General features: G+C 41.0%; 1 protein-coding gene across 1 annotated transcript in view; it reads left to right on the forward strand.

The window, feature by feature from the left end:
• The window catches only part of CHCHD6 (coiled-coil-helix-coiled-coil-helix domain containing 6), a 108,354-nt gene that overhangs the window by 46,087 nt on the left and 41,517 nt on the right, over positions 1-20,750 (forward strand). Inside the window, exon 9 of the mRNA XM_030458656.1 lies at positions 11,534-11,604. Within this exon, the coding sequence (XP_030314516.1) occupies positions 11,534-11,604 (71 nt within the window). The remainder of the gene's footprint in view (positions 1-11,533; positions 11,605-20,750) is intronic.

Genomic DNA, 20,750 nt, shown 5'->3' on the forward strand with positions numbered 1-20,750 from the left:
TCTCAAATTTGTGCTGAATTAAGTAGTCCAGAGATCAGACTTTTAAAAGTGACTACTCCATATTTAGAGCAGCTGTACCTTCTGAAGTGAGTGTGTTTAGTAGTTTACTGTGGGTGTGTTAAATACATGTTTCATGACAGCCTAGGGCCACTTCTCTGAAGGTTTTCCCCATCTGCCAGTCATTTTAAAGAAACATAAATAAAAGAGCTATTCCAATTTCTCAAACATATAATGCACATTCCCAAGAGACCAGAGTGAATCAGATGTAGCTTGTAAATAACATGTTTGAATGTTCTTAAATACATGTGCACCATCAGGCTTGCCGTGAGGTCTTGAGCCACTGGTATTTGCTTCATTGGTTCCAGAATCTCTGGATCCTAGGGTGATGAGTGGTAGAGTTTTTTTTTTTTACATGTTTTTGGGGTTACCTGGTGGCTTGGCTGTAAATCCTGCTGCACCAAGAATGAGCCCAGTGGCAGTTCACCATTAAGCACTTTGACTCAAATGAGGATTTCCTCAGTCATTCATAGCCCTAAGCCCCATTGTAACTAAATGTGAAATAATAGCTGAATCTGTTTTGTTCTAAAAAAAATTAAAAGCACCCATCTCATGCACACTAGAACTGCCTCCTTTCTGTAGAGTCAAACCCTGCCAAACGTGGAGAGTTTTGCCCTGGCTGGTACTGCCCATTGGAGCAGCCATCAGATACAGGACAGTGACAGTGAGGAATGGCCACGGAGCCAGAGAACACAGAGAGGACACTTCATCTGTGTCAGCCTCCACGGGGCCACAGAAGAGGGAGGGATGGGAGGAGGAAATGTGGGAGCTGAGATAAAACTCTTTAAGCCTCTGGTTTGAGAAGACTTGTAATAACTGGGTTATTTTAAGGGAAGACCTAGTTTTTCTTTTCCTTCCCAATTATTGCATTTCAGGTATTTTCGTAAGAAAAAAAAGGCTTAATTCCTTCTCCTTTCTCCTCTCTTCCCGTTCTTCTGAACAGGAGCCAAATTTTTTGCTTATCTAATTTGAAGCTGCAAGGTTGCTGTGAGCTTGCATGCCCTGGGTCAATCCAGAGGTGCCTGGATTTTGTTTTTCCCCCTAGAGACATGTTACAATGCACTGGATGGGATACAGGAATCCTCTAATTTGCCCTGACATGCAGCAAGGCTGAACTGGCTGGGCTGTGATTGTTGAACCAGAGAAGACAACACGTATGGGTGTGTAGAAATGCTGTATTGTCTGCCCTGCCCGCCTGGGCATGCATGGGATTTTTCTTTATTTTGTTTTTGGGCTACACTTCTCACAATAGTTGTGTATACCACAGAATTTCCTTTGGCTCTTTAGGGGATTAAGTGTAGTATATGAGACCTTTCACCTTTAAGTCATTTGTTGAGGTGCAGCTTCCGCAGCAGTGAAAAGCCATTGCTTCCTGATGGCTGATCAGTCACTGCTGTGAGATAATAACTTTTCCTCCAGTCTGAGGCGAGGGCTTGTTGCAGGAAGAACCCAAAGAAATAATAGTTGTGTCCTAGCTGTCGATTTCTGTGATAGGCAAAGGGTGCCCGGGTGAGGAGCACAGTTTGTCCTTGCCAGTGGAAAGCAGGACAAGGCTGGGTTACAAGGTGGTTGGGTGGAGAAAGGGTTTGGGCTCCGGGTCTGCAGTTGTTTGTGGTGTTTTGGGTTTGGGTTTTTTTTTCCTCTCCTTGCTCCCCAGCACAAGTTTCATTCTGTCCCTTCTTTGCATTCCTGCTGCCAGATTTCTGTGCCCAGGCTGTCCTTGGCTGAGGGGCTGGGGTGTTTTTGTTTGTTCTCCTCTAGTAGATATAGGTAAAACAAAAGGATACTTTTTCCATGAAAAATCTACTTGGAACATTGTTTTATGAAGCCTCTTCTTGTTACAATGTTTATCAGCTATAGCAGCGAACCCTGGATAGTTAGAGATCTTCCTACCAAAGTATCTCTCTTGGAGCTCTCAGTCTGCTTTTATTTCTTCTTTCAGTCCCAAAGTCAAGGTCTATTGTTTGCATGTGGTGTTCCTTGTGGTTAGATACTGGGTTTTCAGATTAAATTCTGAGAGTAGATTTCGCTTTTATCTACTGTTGTATGGTACAGCATATGTGTGACATTCTTCCATTTATGCTTCTGAGGTGGCATTGGCAGCAAAGCTTTGGGTTTTTTTGGGGGAGCTTAATGTTAATAAGTAATTATTCTTGTTATTCCTTAATGGGATAAAAGTGAGAAATCTCCTCTTCCCTTTTCTTCTCCTGGACTCCGCAGTGCATTTATGATACTGAGCTGGAGGTGACCAAATGCTGTTGGAGGTGGCATCATGCACAAGGGTTGTGATGGGCATCCTCTGTCAGGGAGGGGATGCTGCCTGGGAATGGAGCGTCTGTGTGGCTGCCTCTGCTCACTGTGGGCCTTTGGTCCTTATGTTAATATTTGCATTGCAATAGCCCTGCTGTGGAAATGCCTCTCTGCATCTGGCTGGTCATCCTTGGTCCTGCTTTCTCATTGGAGATTTCACAAGCTCTTTGCAAGCTAGAGAGATGTCTCTTCAGTGCCTTTCCTCTTCAGAGGAGGCAAAATGACTCCATTAAAAACCATGTGAAAGAGATCACCAAAAGCAGGGAGAATGAGACTGTCAAATGATGGAGGGGAAAATGCTTACAAATATTTTCTGATTTCTTTCTTATCCCTTTTGCCATCCCTTCTCCTTTGTCCTCCTTGGCTTTTTTATCTTAGGGTAAACATTATATTTATTTTCTGTTTACAGTGTGGAGAATTTAAATCCATTTTGAATAGCAAAGTAAATACAAAAATATACTAGTGTTCTTTTCTCTGGAATACCTGATGCCTTGCAGGGAGAACTGGAGGTTATGTGACAGTGGTAGTGTAAAGGCAAGCCAAAGGAATCAGTGTTAATCCAGTTTCTGTTTCTTATTATCAGTGTTTCATTTTATATTTTACTTCCTTTTTAAGTAGTAATCAATACTTCTTGGTAGAAATAGCCTAATAACTTTTTTTTTTGCCATTCCTTTATGTTTGTCCAAATATTACTATAATAAAGGGGAGTGACATCAAGTGAGCCCTGTAGAACTGTTCTTGAGCTGTTGAGCTGGGAACTTTTTCCAGGTATTCATTAACTGAGGTTTCCAGCTCACTGGAAGATAAGTGAACATTGTCCTCATTTAAAAAGTCGGACATTAATGCTTCAGGTTAGTATTTTCTATAACAGGTTTTGTAACTTCATATTTTGTTTGTCCATATTTTGTCCAGATATATGGTATGGTTCTTCAGATGTGCTGATTACCCATAACTTGTGCTTGAATTTTTGAATAATGAACTTCTTGAACATCTCCAGACAGAGCCGGGAGCGAGCAAGAGCTTCTGAAAGTGTGGATTTGTCTGTGCCGTTTACCACGTACAGGGACCTGTAAAGTCCTGGTGGTCATCTTGGCTGTAATCATTAAACCAGCCTCTCCTACAGGAGAAAATGGGAAGAAGAACTTCAAGCGTAGTGAGAAAGCCCTGACTGAAAATACAAATATCTTCAGAAAATGCTCGGAGAGTAATAAGAAAAAGTATAGTGGCAAAATAAATTGCTGCTGATACAATTTTTCTTCCTTGCCCAAATTTGCCTCTAGTATGGCAGTTTTTCTCCCTTCGATAAATAAATGCAAAGATGAGAATTGCTGCCAAAACCTGTCACATTTCTGGAACTTTCAGCCCCTGATTATTCACATTAAGCCTCCCCCCCCCAGCAGTACAGTATTCTGAATATGTACACCCACCATTCTGTCAGATCTGTGCAGTCTGCGTCTGGTTCATCTTCTGTGTCTTTGATGTGCTCCATAACGTAGGCAAAGAGAGGTCTGATAGTCTCTCTAAAAACCTGACAGTTTGTGTGACAATCTGTCCACGAATCCACAGGCTCCTTGTCAACCAAATGAGCCTTTGAGTATGTGAGGTTTTTCGGAACAGTGCTTGCAGCGTTGCATATGCACTAAGAGGAGAGTACAACAGGCTTCCTGTAACCCAAGAGATGTCTGCATTTTCCTTAATCATTCCAGGGACATCTCATCATTGCTTCTTGGCTGGTTCTCAGCCCCACACATGTCAGGGTTATTTAGCAAAGCTTGATTTACTGGAAACTGCACATGGAAAATAATTTGCAGTTGGGGGTGGAGGAAGAACCCTGGGAGGAGGTGGAACATGCAGGCTTTGGTATACTTTTGTGTTTTGGTATTTTTTTGTTTGTTTCTTACAGCGATTCTCTTTCTTGCAGTTCCCTTTAGCCATGCAAGTGCATGGATGTGATGCATCATCATCAGTCTTTTCCAGTCTTCTTGCACATCCTTCTGCCTTGGGTCCCTCCTCTCCTGGCTGCCTTTGGGAACCCAGTGAATTGCAGTCCTTAGCTACTTGTTGTAGAAAAGGATGGGGTCATAACTGTAACTTAGGTTTTTTTAAATTGCTGCAGGAGCTGTTAACTGGGGCAACTGCTGCAGTTTATAAATGGGGCTTGAGGATATTTTCAGCAGAGAAGGAGGGAGCTTTAGCTGTAGCATGCCCATCCAAGGTGGTGGGAGTTCTGTTGGAGGCTCTGTCAAATACCAGCTTTGGTGTGATGGCATCAAACCTTAGCTATAATGCTTCTCTTTTCCTAAAATATGCTCTTGTGATGGGCCTTACAGGGAAATGTACATCTTTTTTTAATGTATGATGACTACTTGATGTCTGCTAATTTTCTGTTTGTGGTGGTGTTTGGTTTTTTTTCTCTCTGAAGTTCTGGTCAGCCTACCAGTCAAGCTTCCAGCTGTCTACCTTGGCACTCTTGACAATTCCCTTCTTTCTCTCTTCTCTCCTTAGCACCAGTTCTCTGCATGCCTGTGACTCTCTCTTGGACAATTCTCAGTTGTTAGAGGCAGCACCCTGTGATATGAGTCCACCCTGGCTGTGTGATGGATGGACTGATAGGACCCAAGTATCACTACAGGACTTGTGCAGCTGCAGTGATTCAGCAACCATTGTTCTGTCCTTAAAGTCATGGGCACTGCCTTATCTGTGCAGGTCAGCCAGGTGTAGGACTTCTCTGAAGCAGATGCTGAAATTTTTTTGATGTTTAATCAATGCCTGGGAAGCCTGTTTACCTGCACTTGTCAGGTATAATTGATTCAGGCATTTACTGTGAATTCCTCACTAAGAATTCTTGCTCCTATATTAAGCTTCCAGCTAGGAGGAGAGCAGAGCTGTTGTCTCCTACAACAGTTTTAGCATTAATCTGGACCTTTCACGTTGCTATTGCTATCCTTGTCAAAAAGCCTGGCTTGCCTACTGGCATTTTATGGCCTTTCTCTTTGAAGGTGCTTTTACTTTCCAGAGTTTGTATTTTACTAATGCTTTATTTGCAGTCTTTCAGAGTGGTGTGCTTTAAACCAGCCTCATATAAACACAGTGTTTAATTCTGTCATTGTTTTTTTCTCCTTCTTCACCCTTTAATAACTTCTGTAGTAGTATTTTCTTTGCTGTTAACTGTCTTTCTGAGTTGATGTTAACATAAGGCACTTGCAGCTCTTTGAAGGAATTCCTAGTATTATTTTTCTGTGAGGTACCTGTTTCAAGTGGACTCTTCCCAGGGTACCTTTGTGTCTGATTTTTTGTGCAACCTTAGCCTGGGTCTGTAGTCCTGTTTTCACCTAGATGGAGTATCTTGGTGTGGGGCTTGGTTCTGGCAAGTCTTGGGGTTTGTTTGATTCACTATGTGCTTTAAGGGCTTAGCTTTCTTAGCTTAGCTTTCTGTGCCTAGCCTGTTATATGCAGGATAAACCCAGCCATGGTCCTTCTCCCCAGGTGTGCCTCCCGAAAGTTTTGTGGAGATTGATATTTTGGGGGATTTTATCTCTGAGAACCTGTCCAGGTGTGCTAGAGAATTAATATTTTGATTTCAACTCAGAATAATATTGCAGTCATGAAAAGATCTGTTCAAACAAGAATATACTTATGCTTATGACTAGTTTAACTTTCCTGTGCTGCTACTGAGGATGTTGCTCTTTTTCTGTCCTCTCTGAATCTTAATCCAAAATTTATGATCTCGCAGCCTATTGCCAAAGGAAAGAATAGAATGACACAGATTCAGTGCTCTCATTTCATTATTGGTCTCAGCGGGAGGAGTGGATAAACCCACACATGAACAGCAAACAACAGAGCTGTGTTTAGAAGTTGGCTTTGGGTAAAAAAAAATAAAATCTTTTTCTCCATATCAGCAAGCTGTTTGTAGTTGCTTACATCTTTCCTCTATTACCTTTGGAGAAAACAGATTTGAATTCACATAAAAACAATTTAACCCTTGGCTGCTGTGCTCTCATGATATGCTTTATATGCAGATTTCTCTTCCTTGTTAATCAACTTCTGTGTGTATGTGCATTTGTGCTTGATAGGAAGGAGAAAATGTGAATGATCTCTTTTAGCTGGATGCCATCTGACACCAACAAACAGGCTGAGCAGGGGCTACAGAGGAATGAGCTCAAGTGGTAGAGAGGTTGCTTCTTGCAATGTCCTGAAATTCCCAAGCTCCCTGCTTTGGACCAAAGTTGGTAGCAGTGATTGGTTTTGTAGGTTGATTTTAACAGATCCAAAGGGTCATCTAGTGAACAGACCAGCTCAGCTCATCTGCCTCGGCACCTGCAGGAGGAGAGCAAGTAGATGGAGTAATTTTTCAAATCTACAAGGAGCTCTTTGCATCAGACTTCTGAGTGATGAGAATCAGCAACCTGATTTATAGCATGTGTGAACCAGCGACCCGGTGAGGTGTGTGGTGCCCCAGTGTACCTCTGCTTCCCTGAGGCAATGCTGTGAGCACAGGTGGTTCCCAAAGCCTGCACTAACCCATGTTTGCCTGTAGCTTTCTGATGTTCCTTGTGGCAGCAGCTGTGTCCAGAGCACGTGTGTGTTCCCTGTGCCCAAGTGCGTGTGGGCAGGCAACATGAGCGCTGCACTATCAACGATGCTGTGAGGTCTTATTTCTGGCTTCAGGAACAGCTGGAAGGAGGAATTTGAAAGCCTTCCAGATGCCATTTGGAACATGAGAAGTCATCTCTGCTTTCCTTTCCCTTTCGTCTTCCCAAATTTGTTGTGTTGCCTGCTCCTCCTCTCAGGCAGCACTGCCTCTGCTGCTCCCTTCAGCTCCAGCAGGGCTTGTAGTGGGGCTTGGAAGCTGGTTAGTGGGGCTTGGAAGCTGGTGAGCATGGATGTTGGGAGAGGGGATGGAATCAATGCATCTGTCAGGTAGGAGGCAGATTGCACCATCTAATCCCCCAGCTGTCATCTGCAGCATTTGTCAAGGCCTCTGCTGGGCTGCTCCATTTCATCAGAGGTATCACTGGCATTCATCTAGGCTGGCAGCATTTCAACAGCTGTTAATCCTCTTTGTATCTTTAAGCACTGTGACCACTGACAAGCTTCCATACACGGAGGTGTCAAAATAGCTTGAGATAGCAGTCATGATGGTGGTTGGGTTTGTTTTTTAAATCCGAACACCTTCTGATCTATTGACCCAGACTGAACTTCAGAGAGAAATCTGTGTCCCAGTGTCAAGCTTTTGCTGCTGCTTCTTGATGTGCACAAAGAATTGTTTTAAATCTGATTAGCTATTAGTTCCTCATGCTCTCATTGCTCGGTTTTCTCTTTTACATGTTACCACAAGTAATGTGTGTTTCACTGAAGTTGTAAGGAATGTGGTTTAAAGTCAATGTGAGAACAAGCTGGCAGGGTCTTCTCTATGTTTTGAATACTTTTCCTCCTGAAATAACCCTGAGAATACTCCATCTTCTTCTGTATTGTTTTCTTATTTTTCTATATGTTGTGGAAAAAGCCTGTGCAGTGTGACGAGGTATAGTAGTGAGTGTTGGAGTTTCTCAACATGTTTACAGCCAAGGAGGAATGCATAATCAAAATTATTCCAAATTTAGCTCTTGAATTTTAAAATTGATATCCTTTGGCAAGGGAATTTATGGTGTTTGGTTTTTTTGGGAGGAGTGGGGAGCAAGGGTATAAGCATCACATCTGCTGTAGAAAAGCAGCAGGGTAAAGGGAAATGGTTCTGTTGGTCTTTAGGCTCTGGTTATGTGTTTTTATAACTTTTCTGTGTTTTTATTATTTGCTACGAAGCATCATTTAATAGCAGGGGAAAATCTTTCAAACTAACATTTCTTTGTTTAGTTTGTTTGTCCTCTCTGGAGAGCTCTCTCCCCATATGACAAAGCTCTGATGTTCTGAAGTTGGCTCCCCTAAGGCTCAGCTTTATTGAGAGAAGTGAAACATTTTAGGTGGTTCATTCATTCTTTCTGTATCTCTTGTTATTTGAGGCCTTATGGTGTCCTTTGGTCATGTTTTTAAACTTATTTCTGCAACTAAGACTGCCAGGAGCTTTATTTAATACTAGTTGAGGTCTCATGTTCAACTTTTTCTTTGTGAGCTGCCATTTTATCTCCCAACATCAAATATTGTGAGAGTAAATTAAAAGCAGCGTTGATGTCTTGTAATTTTGTGTTGGCTGCTCTCTCTTTTTACTGTGCAACTGAATATCATTTTATGAAGCTAAAGGACTTCACTAAGACTACTGGCAGCTCAGACTTTTGTTTCAAGTGCAAATACCACACTTTGATCCTGCTGAACAGCCCTTGTGTGTGGGCAGCTCTGCTGAAGTTACAGGAAGGCTTGGTTCTTCATTATGAAGTGTCCCAGATTTCTGTGGGGCATTGGAACATTATCCCCTGTCCCAGTGTGATAGGGTGAAAGGCTTAAAATGAAGCAGACTTTGCATCTGAAGTCGTATAGATGAGTGTACTTGAAAAATTGTTCTCTGTGAGTAGAAGCCCCAAAATGCTGCCATCCTGGTGGCCATGCTGGAAGGTCCATCTGTTGCTCATTTAGCTTGTGTTATAGGGCAAAAGTGAACAAGTCTTTCCCAAGGTGGGAAAGAGCCTGGAGGCCAAGGAAAACCTGTTTAACAAGTCTGCTTGTTGAATTAACTCGGGTTTAAATGGTGAAATTCTGTTTTTCTTAGTTGGGGAAGCATGTAAAGATTCTGATTCATAGCACTGGAAATGGTGCTTCATTGGATCCTGGAGGTTTTTGAGGGGGAGGGAGGAAGAAGAAGGCAGAGAGGTCTGATCCAAAGATAAGAGGCCCCAGCTGGATCACATGCAAACATATTTCCTTTTAATTTTTAAAACTTAGCAGCTTTCATCTTCATGTTGAAGGTCTTCTGTGCCCCTACTTGATCTTCACATCAAGCCATGTGCTTTGTGGTTTCTTTGAGGCCAGGTCTCCCCCTTTCCCTCACTGAGATTCTTGCCTTTCCGTTCAGGTTTTCACTTGCCTGCTTTTCTTCAGCTTTAGGATCCAAAGCTGTTTCTTACTGGTTTCTTTTCCAGCTATTTTTGTCTGTATTTACAGTTGATGTTACTGAAAATGAGGCTGACTGTAATACTGGGCAGTTGAACCCTCTCTCTTATAAACTGGGCAAGGTTGTGCCACAGCCACTGTAATTGACAGTGCAACCAGCAAATGCATCTGTTGGCTGCTTTTTCTTTCTTTAGGTGGGTTAAATGCCAACCTCATGCTGTGTCTCATGTACAAAATATTTGTTCCTGTTTTCCTCTCCTGCTGCTGTTTCACTGCAGAGTGCTGCAAGCTAATAGTATCTGACGGGGCTACTTCCTATTGCCTGAAAAATGTTTAATTTTACTCCCTTGCTTTCTCTCTTTTCCACTTTCTCTCATTTTGATCTCTCAAATCCAGTCCCTTTGAGAAATCAGACAGTATGAAATATGGAAATTGCTTGGGTAGTAATTGGAGAAACGGTGAGACTTATGAAGCCCATGGAGATCACGCTTACATCTACTTATTCACATTATTTAATTTTTAATGGCAAATTTAATTAATGAAGCACAGGTCTCGTGGTTTCATGTGTGAATAAGTAACAGCAGGGAGCTGAACATCATGAGGTCTGTTTACAGGACCATTAAAAGGCTCCATTAAAAGCTGAACTTTTCATTATAGGAAGGAGAAAAATGGGTTTAAAAGCACAGAAGTTTGACCATTGTGTAACGAGTAAGTAAGCGAAAACATTAATGACAATTTGCTGGCAAAATACATTTTTAAGTGGTTATTCATCCATGATTTCTCAGTTTAAGTCTGTCTTGTAGGTCAAAGTTTGGAAAATCAAAGCCTGTTCTGTGGTTTTTTTGGTATATGACATAAATTCAGGCACCAAAGATAAAACACTTAAATATAGCACCTTGAAGCTTAGGCTCTGAAAACCTGTGTAAACCTTCCAATTAGCTAAGCTTCACACTATTTCAGTGATACAGGCAGCTGTTATCCCTCACTTGCAGATGGAAAATGGTGACTTGCCCAAGATTGCACAAGTGGCAGAACCGCTGATAGAACTTGAGTTATATCTGGCCTTTCCTTTTGTAACCACTGAACAATATGTGTCGTCTCATCATGTGCAGGACCACAGCTGCATTTATGGAAAAATAAATGAAGAAGGGCAAGAATAATATTTCTATGACTGAATTTGGGGAGAGATGAGATAGCAGCTAGAACCGTCCTGAAGCGAATAGCTGTCCTCACTTTCAGTACCATTTTGCCACTTTTTTTTAATGGCTTATTGCATATTTTCTGCGTGTGCCTTTTCAGGCTGAGGGCCTTGCAGATGAGCTTTGAGTCAGGCAATTGCAGCAATTTCTGTATGAAGTACAGAGGCTTTGCCCAGAGCAGCTTCATCAGCAGTTTGGTGACACAAGACCTTGCAGTGAAGTTGCCGGGGGTGTTCAGTTGTTCTTTTTTGCTCCTTGTGCTTGGGAGGCTCTAAGTGTGGCCGAGAGGAGGAATTCATCCTTCGTGTTCAGCAGCTGAGCAGTTGTGAACTAAAACTCTTTCTGTGCAAGCTCAGGAGAATTTAATGCAAACTTCTTAAGCCCTGCAGCAAGATACTCCAGACTCGGTTTGGCAGTGCCTTAACTGATACCTGATATGCCTCTCTGTGTTGTTAAAAGGGAAACAGGCTGCATAATTTTCTTTTTAAGAGTAAGTAACGTAAGTAGAAGCACTGAAATGTAAAATGGATTTTCCAGTGCTAGCAGCCAATTTTGATACTTGCATGTCAGTAACTTACATGATCCTTCATAGTAATTAATGAGAAAAGAGAACAAAACACAACCTAAGTCAAAATAACTCAGTGCTGGAAACAACTTGTTTTTGTGGTTACATGGAATAATCAAAGCTGAGGGTTGGTTGTTAGCCACCTTTTCCCTTCACAAAAATGAAGCATGGAATGGAAGACATGTGGCCTTGATGCATTTTCCTGAAAAGAAAATCATCTTTTAAGCAATTTTGGGTTCTTTGAACTGAGTATGCTGTTTGTTGTTGGAAATGGTTATTAATTATAGAAGATAACTTTGTGACGGGGTAAGATCTGTGACACCTTTTAATTCTTAGAGCTGAGCATTGTTCTTTGTTTCAGAATGCAGAGATCTACAAGCTGACATCTGAGCAGTACCAGGAAGCAGCCACCAAGGCAGAGGAGTGGATAAAGTGAGAATCTTTTTTTTTTTGTCTTCTCCCCCAGCACTTCCAGTTGCATTTCACAATGCTCTGTTTGCAGCCTGTGGTGGATATTCCTGTAAACTGAGTGTGCAGTTACCTCATGTCAGGTATTTAGGGGGCTAAGGAGCTGTAAGCTACCATTCTCTCTTTCTGTGCCAAGCTTGACAGAATTTTGTATTAAGTTGTTAAATCTTGCAAGGGAGAATGGAGGGACCACTTCTGAAGTTTTCACTGTTCAGGGGAGAAAAAGGTGAAGAGCCTAAATCTTAGCCCTGTAAATTTCAATCAAAGTAGACTTGTAATTACCATGAATGTTTTCTTAGAATGGGTGCAGTGGTTTTTCTGACCTTTATTATTGGCCTTGGCATAATTAGGGGACCTTTTAATGTTGTCTTTTTACCATGAGCATATTTAGTGACTAAATTCTACTTGTATTTGCCAGTAGTGTTGCATAGCTTATTGTTCCACATGCACTAAACAGCTGTCCAAGAAAAAATATTTTCTTTAATTCTTGAATATTAATGAGTCCAAAGCAATTACACTGTCAAGAGCAGCACTCAGATCTCAGTTGGGTAAACAGTTGGACAACATGCAGTAAACTGGAGTAGCAGCATATGTAGTCCAGTTGGGTTCAGTCCAGACTGAATGTTATTTAATTGCTTAAATAGATACCATAGTAGTGATGAATATATTAGGGGGGTGTGCAGTATATTGTGTTGTCTTCATTTAAAATTATTTTTGGCTGCCAAAGCATCACATAACCTATTGTAATTTCACATTTTTGTTTGTACAGTCAAGCAGTAAGTTGATAAAGAAGCCAGAGCAAGGCAGCTCACACATTGAGTGCATTTTCATGCAGTTTTCCCTAAAAGAATTCTAAATTCTGTTTTTAAATACAAATTTAAAAATTCATAGGACATAAAGTTCTGACAGTCTCTGATCAGTTCAGTCTTTTCTTGGATTTGCTTCTGCAGATGTGTCATCAGTTGTTAGGAACACATGTAGCAATGATTTATCCTTGTGTCTTTGTAAAGGGAGAGATTAGGACCTTGGATTATGTTCTTTACTTACCATAACAGACTGTAACTCACCTGTTTTTTATAGCAGTCTTTAAGTTTGGTTCCGGAGGTTTCAGTTTCATTCGGTCTCCTCTGTTTCTTGTGGAGATGAAGGCTGGTAATTAAGGAAACTCAGGAATGTAACCATTTCTCATGAAGGTTAGTGGCTGAGAAAAATGCAAATGATGGCTTCAGAAAATGTGTTCTTAGTCTCTTAGGGGCTCCTTTCCCTTTTCTTTGAGTCAGCCAACCCCTAGCTTCTGGCCTTGTACATTGCTCTTCTATTTCAAGGCCATATGAACCTGAGGTGTCAAAAAGGGACAGATTTCTTAAGCTCTTATCATTGCAGACAAAGGAGACACCTCCCCTGATGGGAATTTTGTGTGAAAAGATAATGTCTGGGGTATGCCCTGAGAAGGGTCAAACTGTGTGGCACTACTGATATTGAGGGAGAAGGTGAACATCGTACTTTCTATTTCTTTATAGTAGGAAAAGAACAGGGCAGAGCTGGGGCTGTTTCCAGAGTGAGTACCTTGCTTTTTGGAGTCTTTGTTGAAGCAGGTATAAGAAATACCTGAAACATTCATTGAGTGTTTTATTCTGTTGACATCTACAGCTCTGCACAACTGGCCAGGTGTTCCGTAGACTATTTCCTCTTCTTCTTGATTATCAAGTGTTTTAGGACTTAATACTTCAGGAGTATTGTACAAGCTTTCTACCCATGATCATTCACAGCACGCCTGCAGAGCAGGCAGGTAAACCTCCCTCTCTCCTTTTGTATAGAAACAGAAATAAAGTGTTAGCACTGAGTTTCATATGAAATCACTGACAGTGATCAGCTCGTGGTTTCTGCTTCAAGGCAGGACACCTGGACTTGATGCTTGCATGGTCTGGCTTTTGCAATGGTCTTTGCTCCTTATTTCTTCACTTGAGCCCAGCCTGCTTCTGTCTCCACTTTCCTCCTACCTCAGTGTCTCCTTCTTTGTTCTGAGCTCTGTCCAACCTGTTCCTTTCTCCCAGGAAGATGATCCTAGCAACAAGAAACCACTGAGCACAGCTTTCAGCACCTTAAGTAGCTTGCCCTTGTTGCCTGCATGCTGTGATGAATTGGACAATTGCCACGGACATATTGTCTCAATGATGATGTTATAATTGGTGCATTATAATTTTTCTCTTTTGTTAACCAACAGAATTAAAGTCTGGGGACCTAGAACTTTTCTCCCCCTTCCTTCCCTGTTTAGCAAATTGTGCACATCAGTAACCACCCACAAAGGAAGCAGTGTGTAAATAAAAAGCCAGCGCTCCCCGCCCTGCGCTTCGTTCCACATCCTTTTCTCAGTGTTCATAGAGCCATGACTCAGACTGGGTTTAGAGAAGACAACTTGCTAATCCCCTCCCTGCTACAGAGAATAAAAAGGCATTTCATTCCAAGCTCTATTAATGCGCTCGCTCCGGGGATAAAGCAGCACTCCCAAAAGGCAGTGGCCAAATTTTTTTTCAGTTGCGTTGTCTTTGTCTTCTTTTGAGTGTTACATTTAGATTAGCTTCTGAGGATTAAATGTTATTACAGTCCCTGAATCTGTTAAGGGGAAGGAAAAAAACATCAGTAAAGAGGTTATGGCTTAGTGCAGGCACTCTAGCTTTATCCTCAAAATGCTGTTTTAAAAAAAAAACAACCTGATTTATTTTCTTTTGTGAAGGTTGTCTTATCACATTTTTATTTTATTTTTTAGTTGTTGAATTTGGATGCAAGATTGGCATGGGTGGGGGTGTGTCTCTCTCTAAAGGGTAAAGCTGCAGGAGTGGGGTGAGGGGATTAGGAAGCTGTTAAAAGATAAAATTGTTCTGAAGCTGAGTTTTCCTCTGAGATCTCCTTACAGCTTGCAGAACTCTTTCTGAAGCTGCTTACCTATGGCTGTGTTGCTTTGCATCTTGTGCTGAGCCTACTGAATATGCTCAGCATTGCTATCAAGGAGTGCATAAAGAACATTGGTATCTCACCCTGATAAGAGATCAGCCTCGAGTCCAGGGCAGCTTTCCAATGGAGGAACTGCCAAAGAGATTTACTCCATATGGGACTTAGTATCTAAGAGTTCCATTTAATGGTCCTAAGATCTTTGAACTTAATGGACATGAGTCTTTAAGGTGATTACGCTGGGGAAACTGGCGTGTAGTAAGTATCCTCCTGAGCTGAATGCAGAGTAAGGAACCACACTGAGTCAGTGGGGCCAGGGGAGAAAGTTCATAGGTGGATCATGTGCTGGAAGCAGGGAATTTATGGCTTGCTTTCAGGACTCATGGAAATGAAAGATTTTATTGCACAAAATTTTGAAGCTGATGGCCCTTCAATTTAAATGTCAACATGAACGTTTACTTTTTTTTTTACTTTTTTTTTCCTGCTTGTATAGATCTGGTAAGCTTGTAAGATAGTCATGGGGTGATGCTTGAGTTTATTGATCTTGACATCTACTATGAGGCCTCAGGTATTACAACAGAGGGCTGTGCCTAGAAGTCAAGCTCTGAAATAGTTACTGTGTGGACAGTCTTGAAGCCCAAGGAACAGAAGGGTAAAGACATCATAGTTTTCAAACAAAATTACTCTGGGATTTCTTCTATAATTTGATTAAATAAATGATTAATTCATTGTTGAAATTAAGAGCCTCTGCAATAGACATTTAAGAGTTCTCAATTATAAAAGACTGATTGCTGCTGGGAGCTCATCTCCAGACTTATTTCAGCATAGTACTTTTGTGCCCTGTAATGATGATACTTTCACAAAAAATGGTTTGGCTCCCTCCCAGTCCAGTTCTTTCCTCAGTGCTTGGTTTATGTTAATTGTTCCTACTTCTGTTTGCATGGAGTCTGTTTCATGTAATTTTTAAATATAAAGAGATTAATTTTTGTCAGTCAAAATTTTCCTGTTTCTCGTGTTTATAAAATTGTTCTTAGTAGGAAATTGAGATATTGGTGTAAGAGAGAACATATGATACGTCTTCCAAGTTATTTCAAAACAGGGTATAAGAGAGTAGATAGGTCAATTTTGATGACCACTTTTGATGTGTCATTTTACCCAGTGTAAATTTTACTGGAAGAAAAACTTTCTAATAATTTTCAGTTCTGCCTCTCAGAAATTTTCCACGCATTTACATTGCCATATAAACATTTTCTGTTTATGAATTCTGGAATGCCCATTGTTAAAAAAGTGTTTGTACTGCCAATGTATTGGTACTTTGACTTTCAGGCAAGATACTACTTCAGGAATATGTTACAGGGTAATAGTCAAATATGTGTAACTGATTTGTGTAAATACTCCAGTTGGGCCAGATTATTCTTTTTTGAACCAAATTTTACATCTAAAAATTTTATTAGATTGTACCATTGATCCCAGCTGTTGAGTCTTCTTTCTAAAGTTCAGTTCTTGGGGATTACCAACGTGCTGGTTCTAACTATGAGTTTCTTTTTGCCCAGTTAGTAAAATGATGCTGATCTAGTGTTCACAGTATTGTCTTTCCTCTCATGCATGATGAGAGAAGACTAATAAATCAGTCCAATGAACTGAGATTGCAGTTCTGTTAGTGCTGAAAATCTGGTGTAAAATATTAATCTATCTTTTCAAAATTTCAAGGGCATCTCTTCAAAGGTCTGTTGGTAGAACTTGGGAATTTATAAACTAAGACCTGAACAGCAAAGGAAGAAATGCCAAAGACTCCATGTAGCCTGTTAGGGATGTTTCTATTACTCCTGATTTTTACATGGAAAGTACTTGAATTCTGTAGTAATGTTGCCATTATAAAACCCTTAGATCAGGGTTTGTTGGCAGGCCAAATCCAGATTGTTTTCAAAAGCATGGATATTTGTGCAGCTGTTAAAACAAACCTCAGAAATACTTTTAGCATCAGAATACATGAAATATTTCTGTTCAAAGCTCTTCATTATGGATAAGGCAATCAAAACAGAAGCAGATCTCTGCCCTCAGTTTGGGAAATACGTTTTCCTCTCGGTACCACAGTGCAAGCAAGGTTGCTCCAGGTTTCATAGTATATGATCATGTATTTAGATGTAATTACAGGTCCACACTAACATCCAGAACTTCTTGTACTTTTGATCCCCCTCTCCCCTTGGCGTGAGTTGGGAGATAGACCATGAATATTAATTAAGGACCCAGCTCAGCTTATTGCTGGTGGGGTTTTTTTGCCTCTATTTTCAAGCTTGTGTGCTGGATGGTGATAGTGGCTTAAAGTTGATACAGGGGATTGAAGTTAAAGTTGTCTGTGGAAGATTTCTAAAAGGAGTGGTGAATTAAAGTTAGAAGCGATAATGCCTGAGAAACCACTTGTTACCTGTGAATTAATGACTTGTTTGCTAATTAGCAGCCTTAAGGCAAAGTTGAGGTAACACTCCTGACAATCCAATCTGGTCATTAATTCAGTAGCAGCTGATTTCAGGGGCAATGCTGCTATTTTGAACAGTAATGGTATTCCTGATTCTGGGTTGTGCACGCTGTGCAAAATGTTCTGACTTGCTGTTGAATCAGTCTCCTCTTGGAGTGATGGAGGGATGATGGGAGAGAGCAAAGGCAAAGTGGGGGAGATAGGAGGAGAGAAATAGTTTGTTCTGTGGGTCAGAGCTTCTGTCTCCATCTTCTGAGGAAATAAAGACTGCCAGAGCAGCTGGGGACAGTTGTGGTGATCCATCTGCACAGAGGAAATTGGTGTTTGGTTTTGGCTGATGGGAGATTGAAGCCCTTTCCTCCCTTATAAAGGGAGAGAAAAACCATCTCTGACAGCCTTTGATAGCTTAATTTACTTTATTATTTCTTTATTTAGTGTGAATTTGATGATCCATGAAGTTAGTCTGATAAAATAGGTTTCTAGGCTAAGGGATCCCATCAGCTTTTGGGTCTGAAGATCAGGTGGCTGCTACTGTGAGAGGATGTTGTTGCTCTTGTTTCTTCCTTCCTACTCTTTTCTTTCCCTTGTTAGTCCTGGAAGTGTCTCATGCCTGCCTGTCTGGGCTGCACACCTACCACAGCAGGCACAATTGTTACTTATTTGGCCTGAAAAGAGTAGCATTAGGAAGACAGGAGTGCTTGCTTGTTCAGGTATGAATATTGTTTGTTCAAAGAGAGTGCCACCAACAGCACAATGGAGCAGCCTCAGGTAGGCATTGGTCTCTAACTCACCTGAGACATTTCATGTGCTCTTCTCCAGACTTAAAACCACGTTATCTAAATTATTTTCTATAAGGATACTTCATCTTTCTGAGGATTTCTTGAAATTATAGTATAGTATTATTTACTTAAAAACAAGAAAAAAGCATCACGACCTGCCTGCAAAACAGACTTCGAGGTTTTGTGTGTGTTATTTGAAAGCACCATTATTGATGTTCTCTGGTGGATGAGGAGCTACTTAATGGGGATCTTGCTGAGTTAGTACTCAGCAAATTTCACAGTATGGTAAAAGAGGGCAATGTGGTTTTTAAGATTAGAGCATATGGGCAGAAGCAAGGGGATTTTTATTTTTTATTTTTTTATTATTTTAAAATTTAATTCAAATAGGGTGAATGTTTAGTTTCAGATCTCACCTAAACTTTAAGTCTGGCAGCATCATACTCCTCTCAGAATTTGTTTCTGCATCCTTAGCAGGATGTACTGCTGTGTCAGTACAGAATATACTAATGGACTCATATTTTTGTCTGTCACTGATACTCCTTGGTGTAGTCTGGTGTAAACTGTAGGGACCTAGTACAGTGCTTAGTGCCATTTTAGAAAAGTAACTGCAGTTAAAATGAGTGGTCAGGGGTTTCCTTTAAAAAGAACATCTCGTTAGTAGTCTGACATCATTACGAGATCATCCCACTTAAGAGAAATTTACTGAACCTGTCTGTCCCTGATGGCTTGCAGTTTATGAGATCAGTGTGTCACATCATCAGTTACTTTCGTTACAGTACTTTTTGGGGAGGGTTTAACAGACCAACAAAGAACATGGGCCCAGCATTCTCGCAGCAGGCAGTCCCCAGCTAACCCTGAGACATTATATATTATATAATATACAATATACCAGAACTTGTGTATTGTTGGAGCCAGTGCTGCATACATTCTGTAAGCTGCATGCTTTCCCCTCCTGACCTGAGATCTTAAACAGTTTTTAGATTTTTTTTTTTTTATCTGAAGAAAGAAAATCCCTGTTCGGGTCACTTGTTGGGCTGTGTGTTGTTTTCAGATTCAGTTATTGCTTGCTATATTGCTTTTCTGCCTTGTGGGAGCTGAGCCAGCTTCCTTTCTGATTCAGAGAACTCCTTCCAGCAACAGGATTCTGACTCATTCCTGCTTGGCTTCTAGAGACCGTTTTGCTGCTAACTTTAGGCTCTTCATCTTTGCTAGTCAACTTTTAGTAGCTTGGTATCTTTGGAAAAAATGGTGTATGGCTTTGTGGGCAGGAGATCCAGTTCTGTTAACTTCTGTATCTCTTGGCAAGTGAAAGGAAGAGGCAGTAGTTTTCCTTTCAGCTTCCAAACTGGCAGTTTCTCATAAGTCAGTATTCTACCATCATAATCAGTAAAGAATTTACATCCAAATGTACATTGAAATTATTCACCTGTGGGGCAAAGTCTCTCATTATTCCAAACCACTTGCCATCTGCCATGCGGAATGCTGATAGAGATGATTAGTTATTGTGTTTGCAGGTTCAGCAGGATAGGGATCATTTAATTTTATGTGGATTTGTACAATATTTTGCATATTGGTATCCTCCTCCTGCCCCAAAGACCCACAGCCCATCACCAATGCCTGCAGCTTATGGAGTGCTAAGGAAACCAGTTAGGTTTGGTTGAATCTGCATTTGGCAAAGCATAGGGATGTATAAATCAGAAGTCTTTTAGGATGACCCAGTGGTCAAATGGAAAATAATCATTTGTGTGTGAGGATAAATGGTGTAGGAGGGTAGGACAGTGTGGTCCTGGAACCAGCATTGGATGGGTCACACAATCTCTGCATCGGTTTCCTCACTGAAATTGAGCAGTTGTTACTGGATTTCCAAAGGAGAGGTTGCTACACAGAACTGCTATGTCTTATTTTCCACTTCAATCTGTATGTTTGGAGTTTGAGGGTTTTTTGGGTATTTTTGTTTTAAGAGAATGTGCATAAGTCAGGCTGTTTTCACTGGATGCAGTACGGTGGCACAAGTTGTTGGCACTTGGGATTTGGACATTTGTGTTAACTTTGGTTCTCAGGGATAGAATCTAATTACTTACACAGGAGAAGATTTCAGAACAGCTTCTGTGTATCTGTGATTGGAAGGAAAGGAGGTATCTGTTCTGGAAAGGGCAAGGGTGCACCAAGAGCATGAATTGCAGTGAGGAATTTTATGGCAGCTTCGAACAAGCTGTCAAAACAGGAATGGAGATTGAGAAGTACTTGAGTGACAAATTTTGCAGGATCACAGAGTCATTCAGAAACTCTTAGTACTTTATAAATATGCATTCATTAGGTACTTCCATGGGCAAGGTAGGGAAAAAGAGAACTGAATGAACTGTTACTGAAATGCAGCTGTCAAAGGCAAGAAAGAAGGAGGGCAAGTATTGCAGATGTGCAGTAGTGTGCTACAGACAGTGTGACAAGGCATATATGAAGTATTTAGAAAGACAGGAATGCTACTGCCTCAGCTTAAATTTGGAGATAGTGTCCCTGTTCTCAGGAAAATTGTCACAAGATTTCACCTCTTCTTTTAGTCTGTCCCATCTTACTTTACACATTAAGTTACTTATGCAAGCCTTGTATTCCATTCAGATCAGTGGCAAAGTCTGATGAGCAATGTTTTGAATACATGAAATGTTTTCTTCCTGATCACATTAGTTCATCCTCATGAGGCGTGCAGTTTGTTTACACTGTGTAGCTTCAATATTACTGAATTTTTAGTAGACATTTGGGTGATCTATTAAGCTTCTCCCATCTCTTATTTTTCTTGCCGAACAGCTGCAACATGATTCTTCCCTCTTTCATTCAAGCCATGCTGTCAAGCTGATGTGCAGGATCAGGGAATCCCATAGGTTGTAGTGGGGCTCTTGTATTTGCATCCT

The sequence above is a fragment of the Calypte anna genome, chromosome 12 (genome assembly GCF_003957555.1).
Source record: "Calypte anna isolate BGI_N300 chromosome 12, bCalAnn1_v1.p, whole genome shotgun sequence".
In the NCBI taxonomy this organism is placed as follows: Eukaryota; Metazoa; Chordata; class Aves; order Apodiformes; family Trochilidae; genus Calypte; species Calypte anna.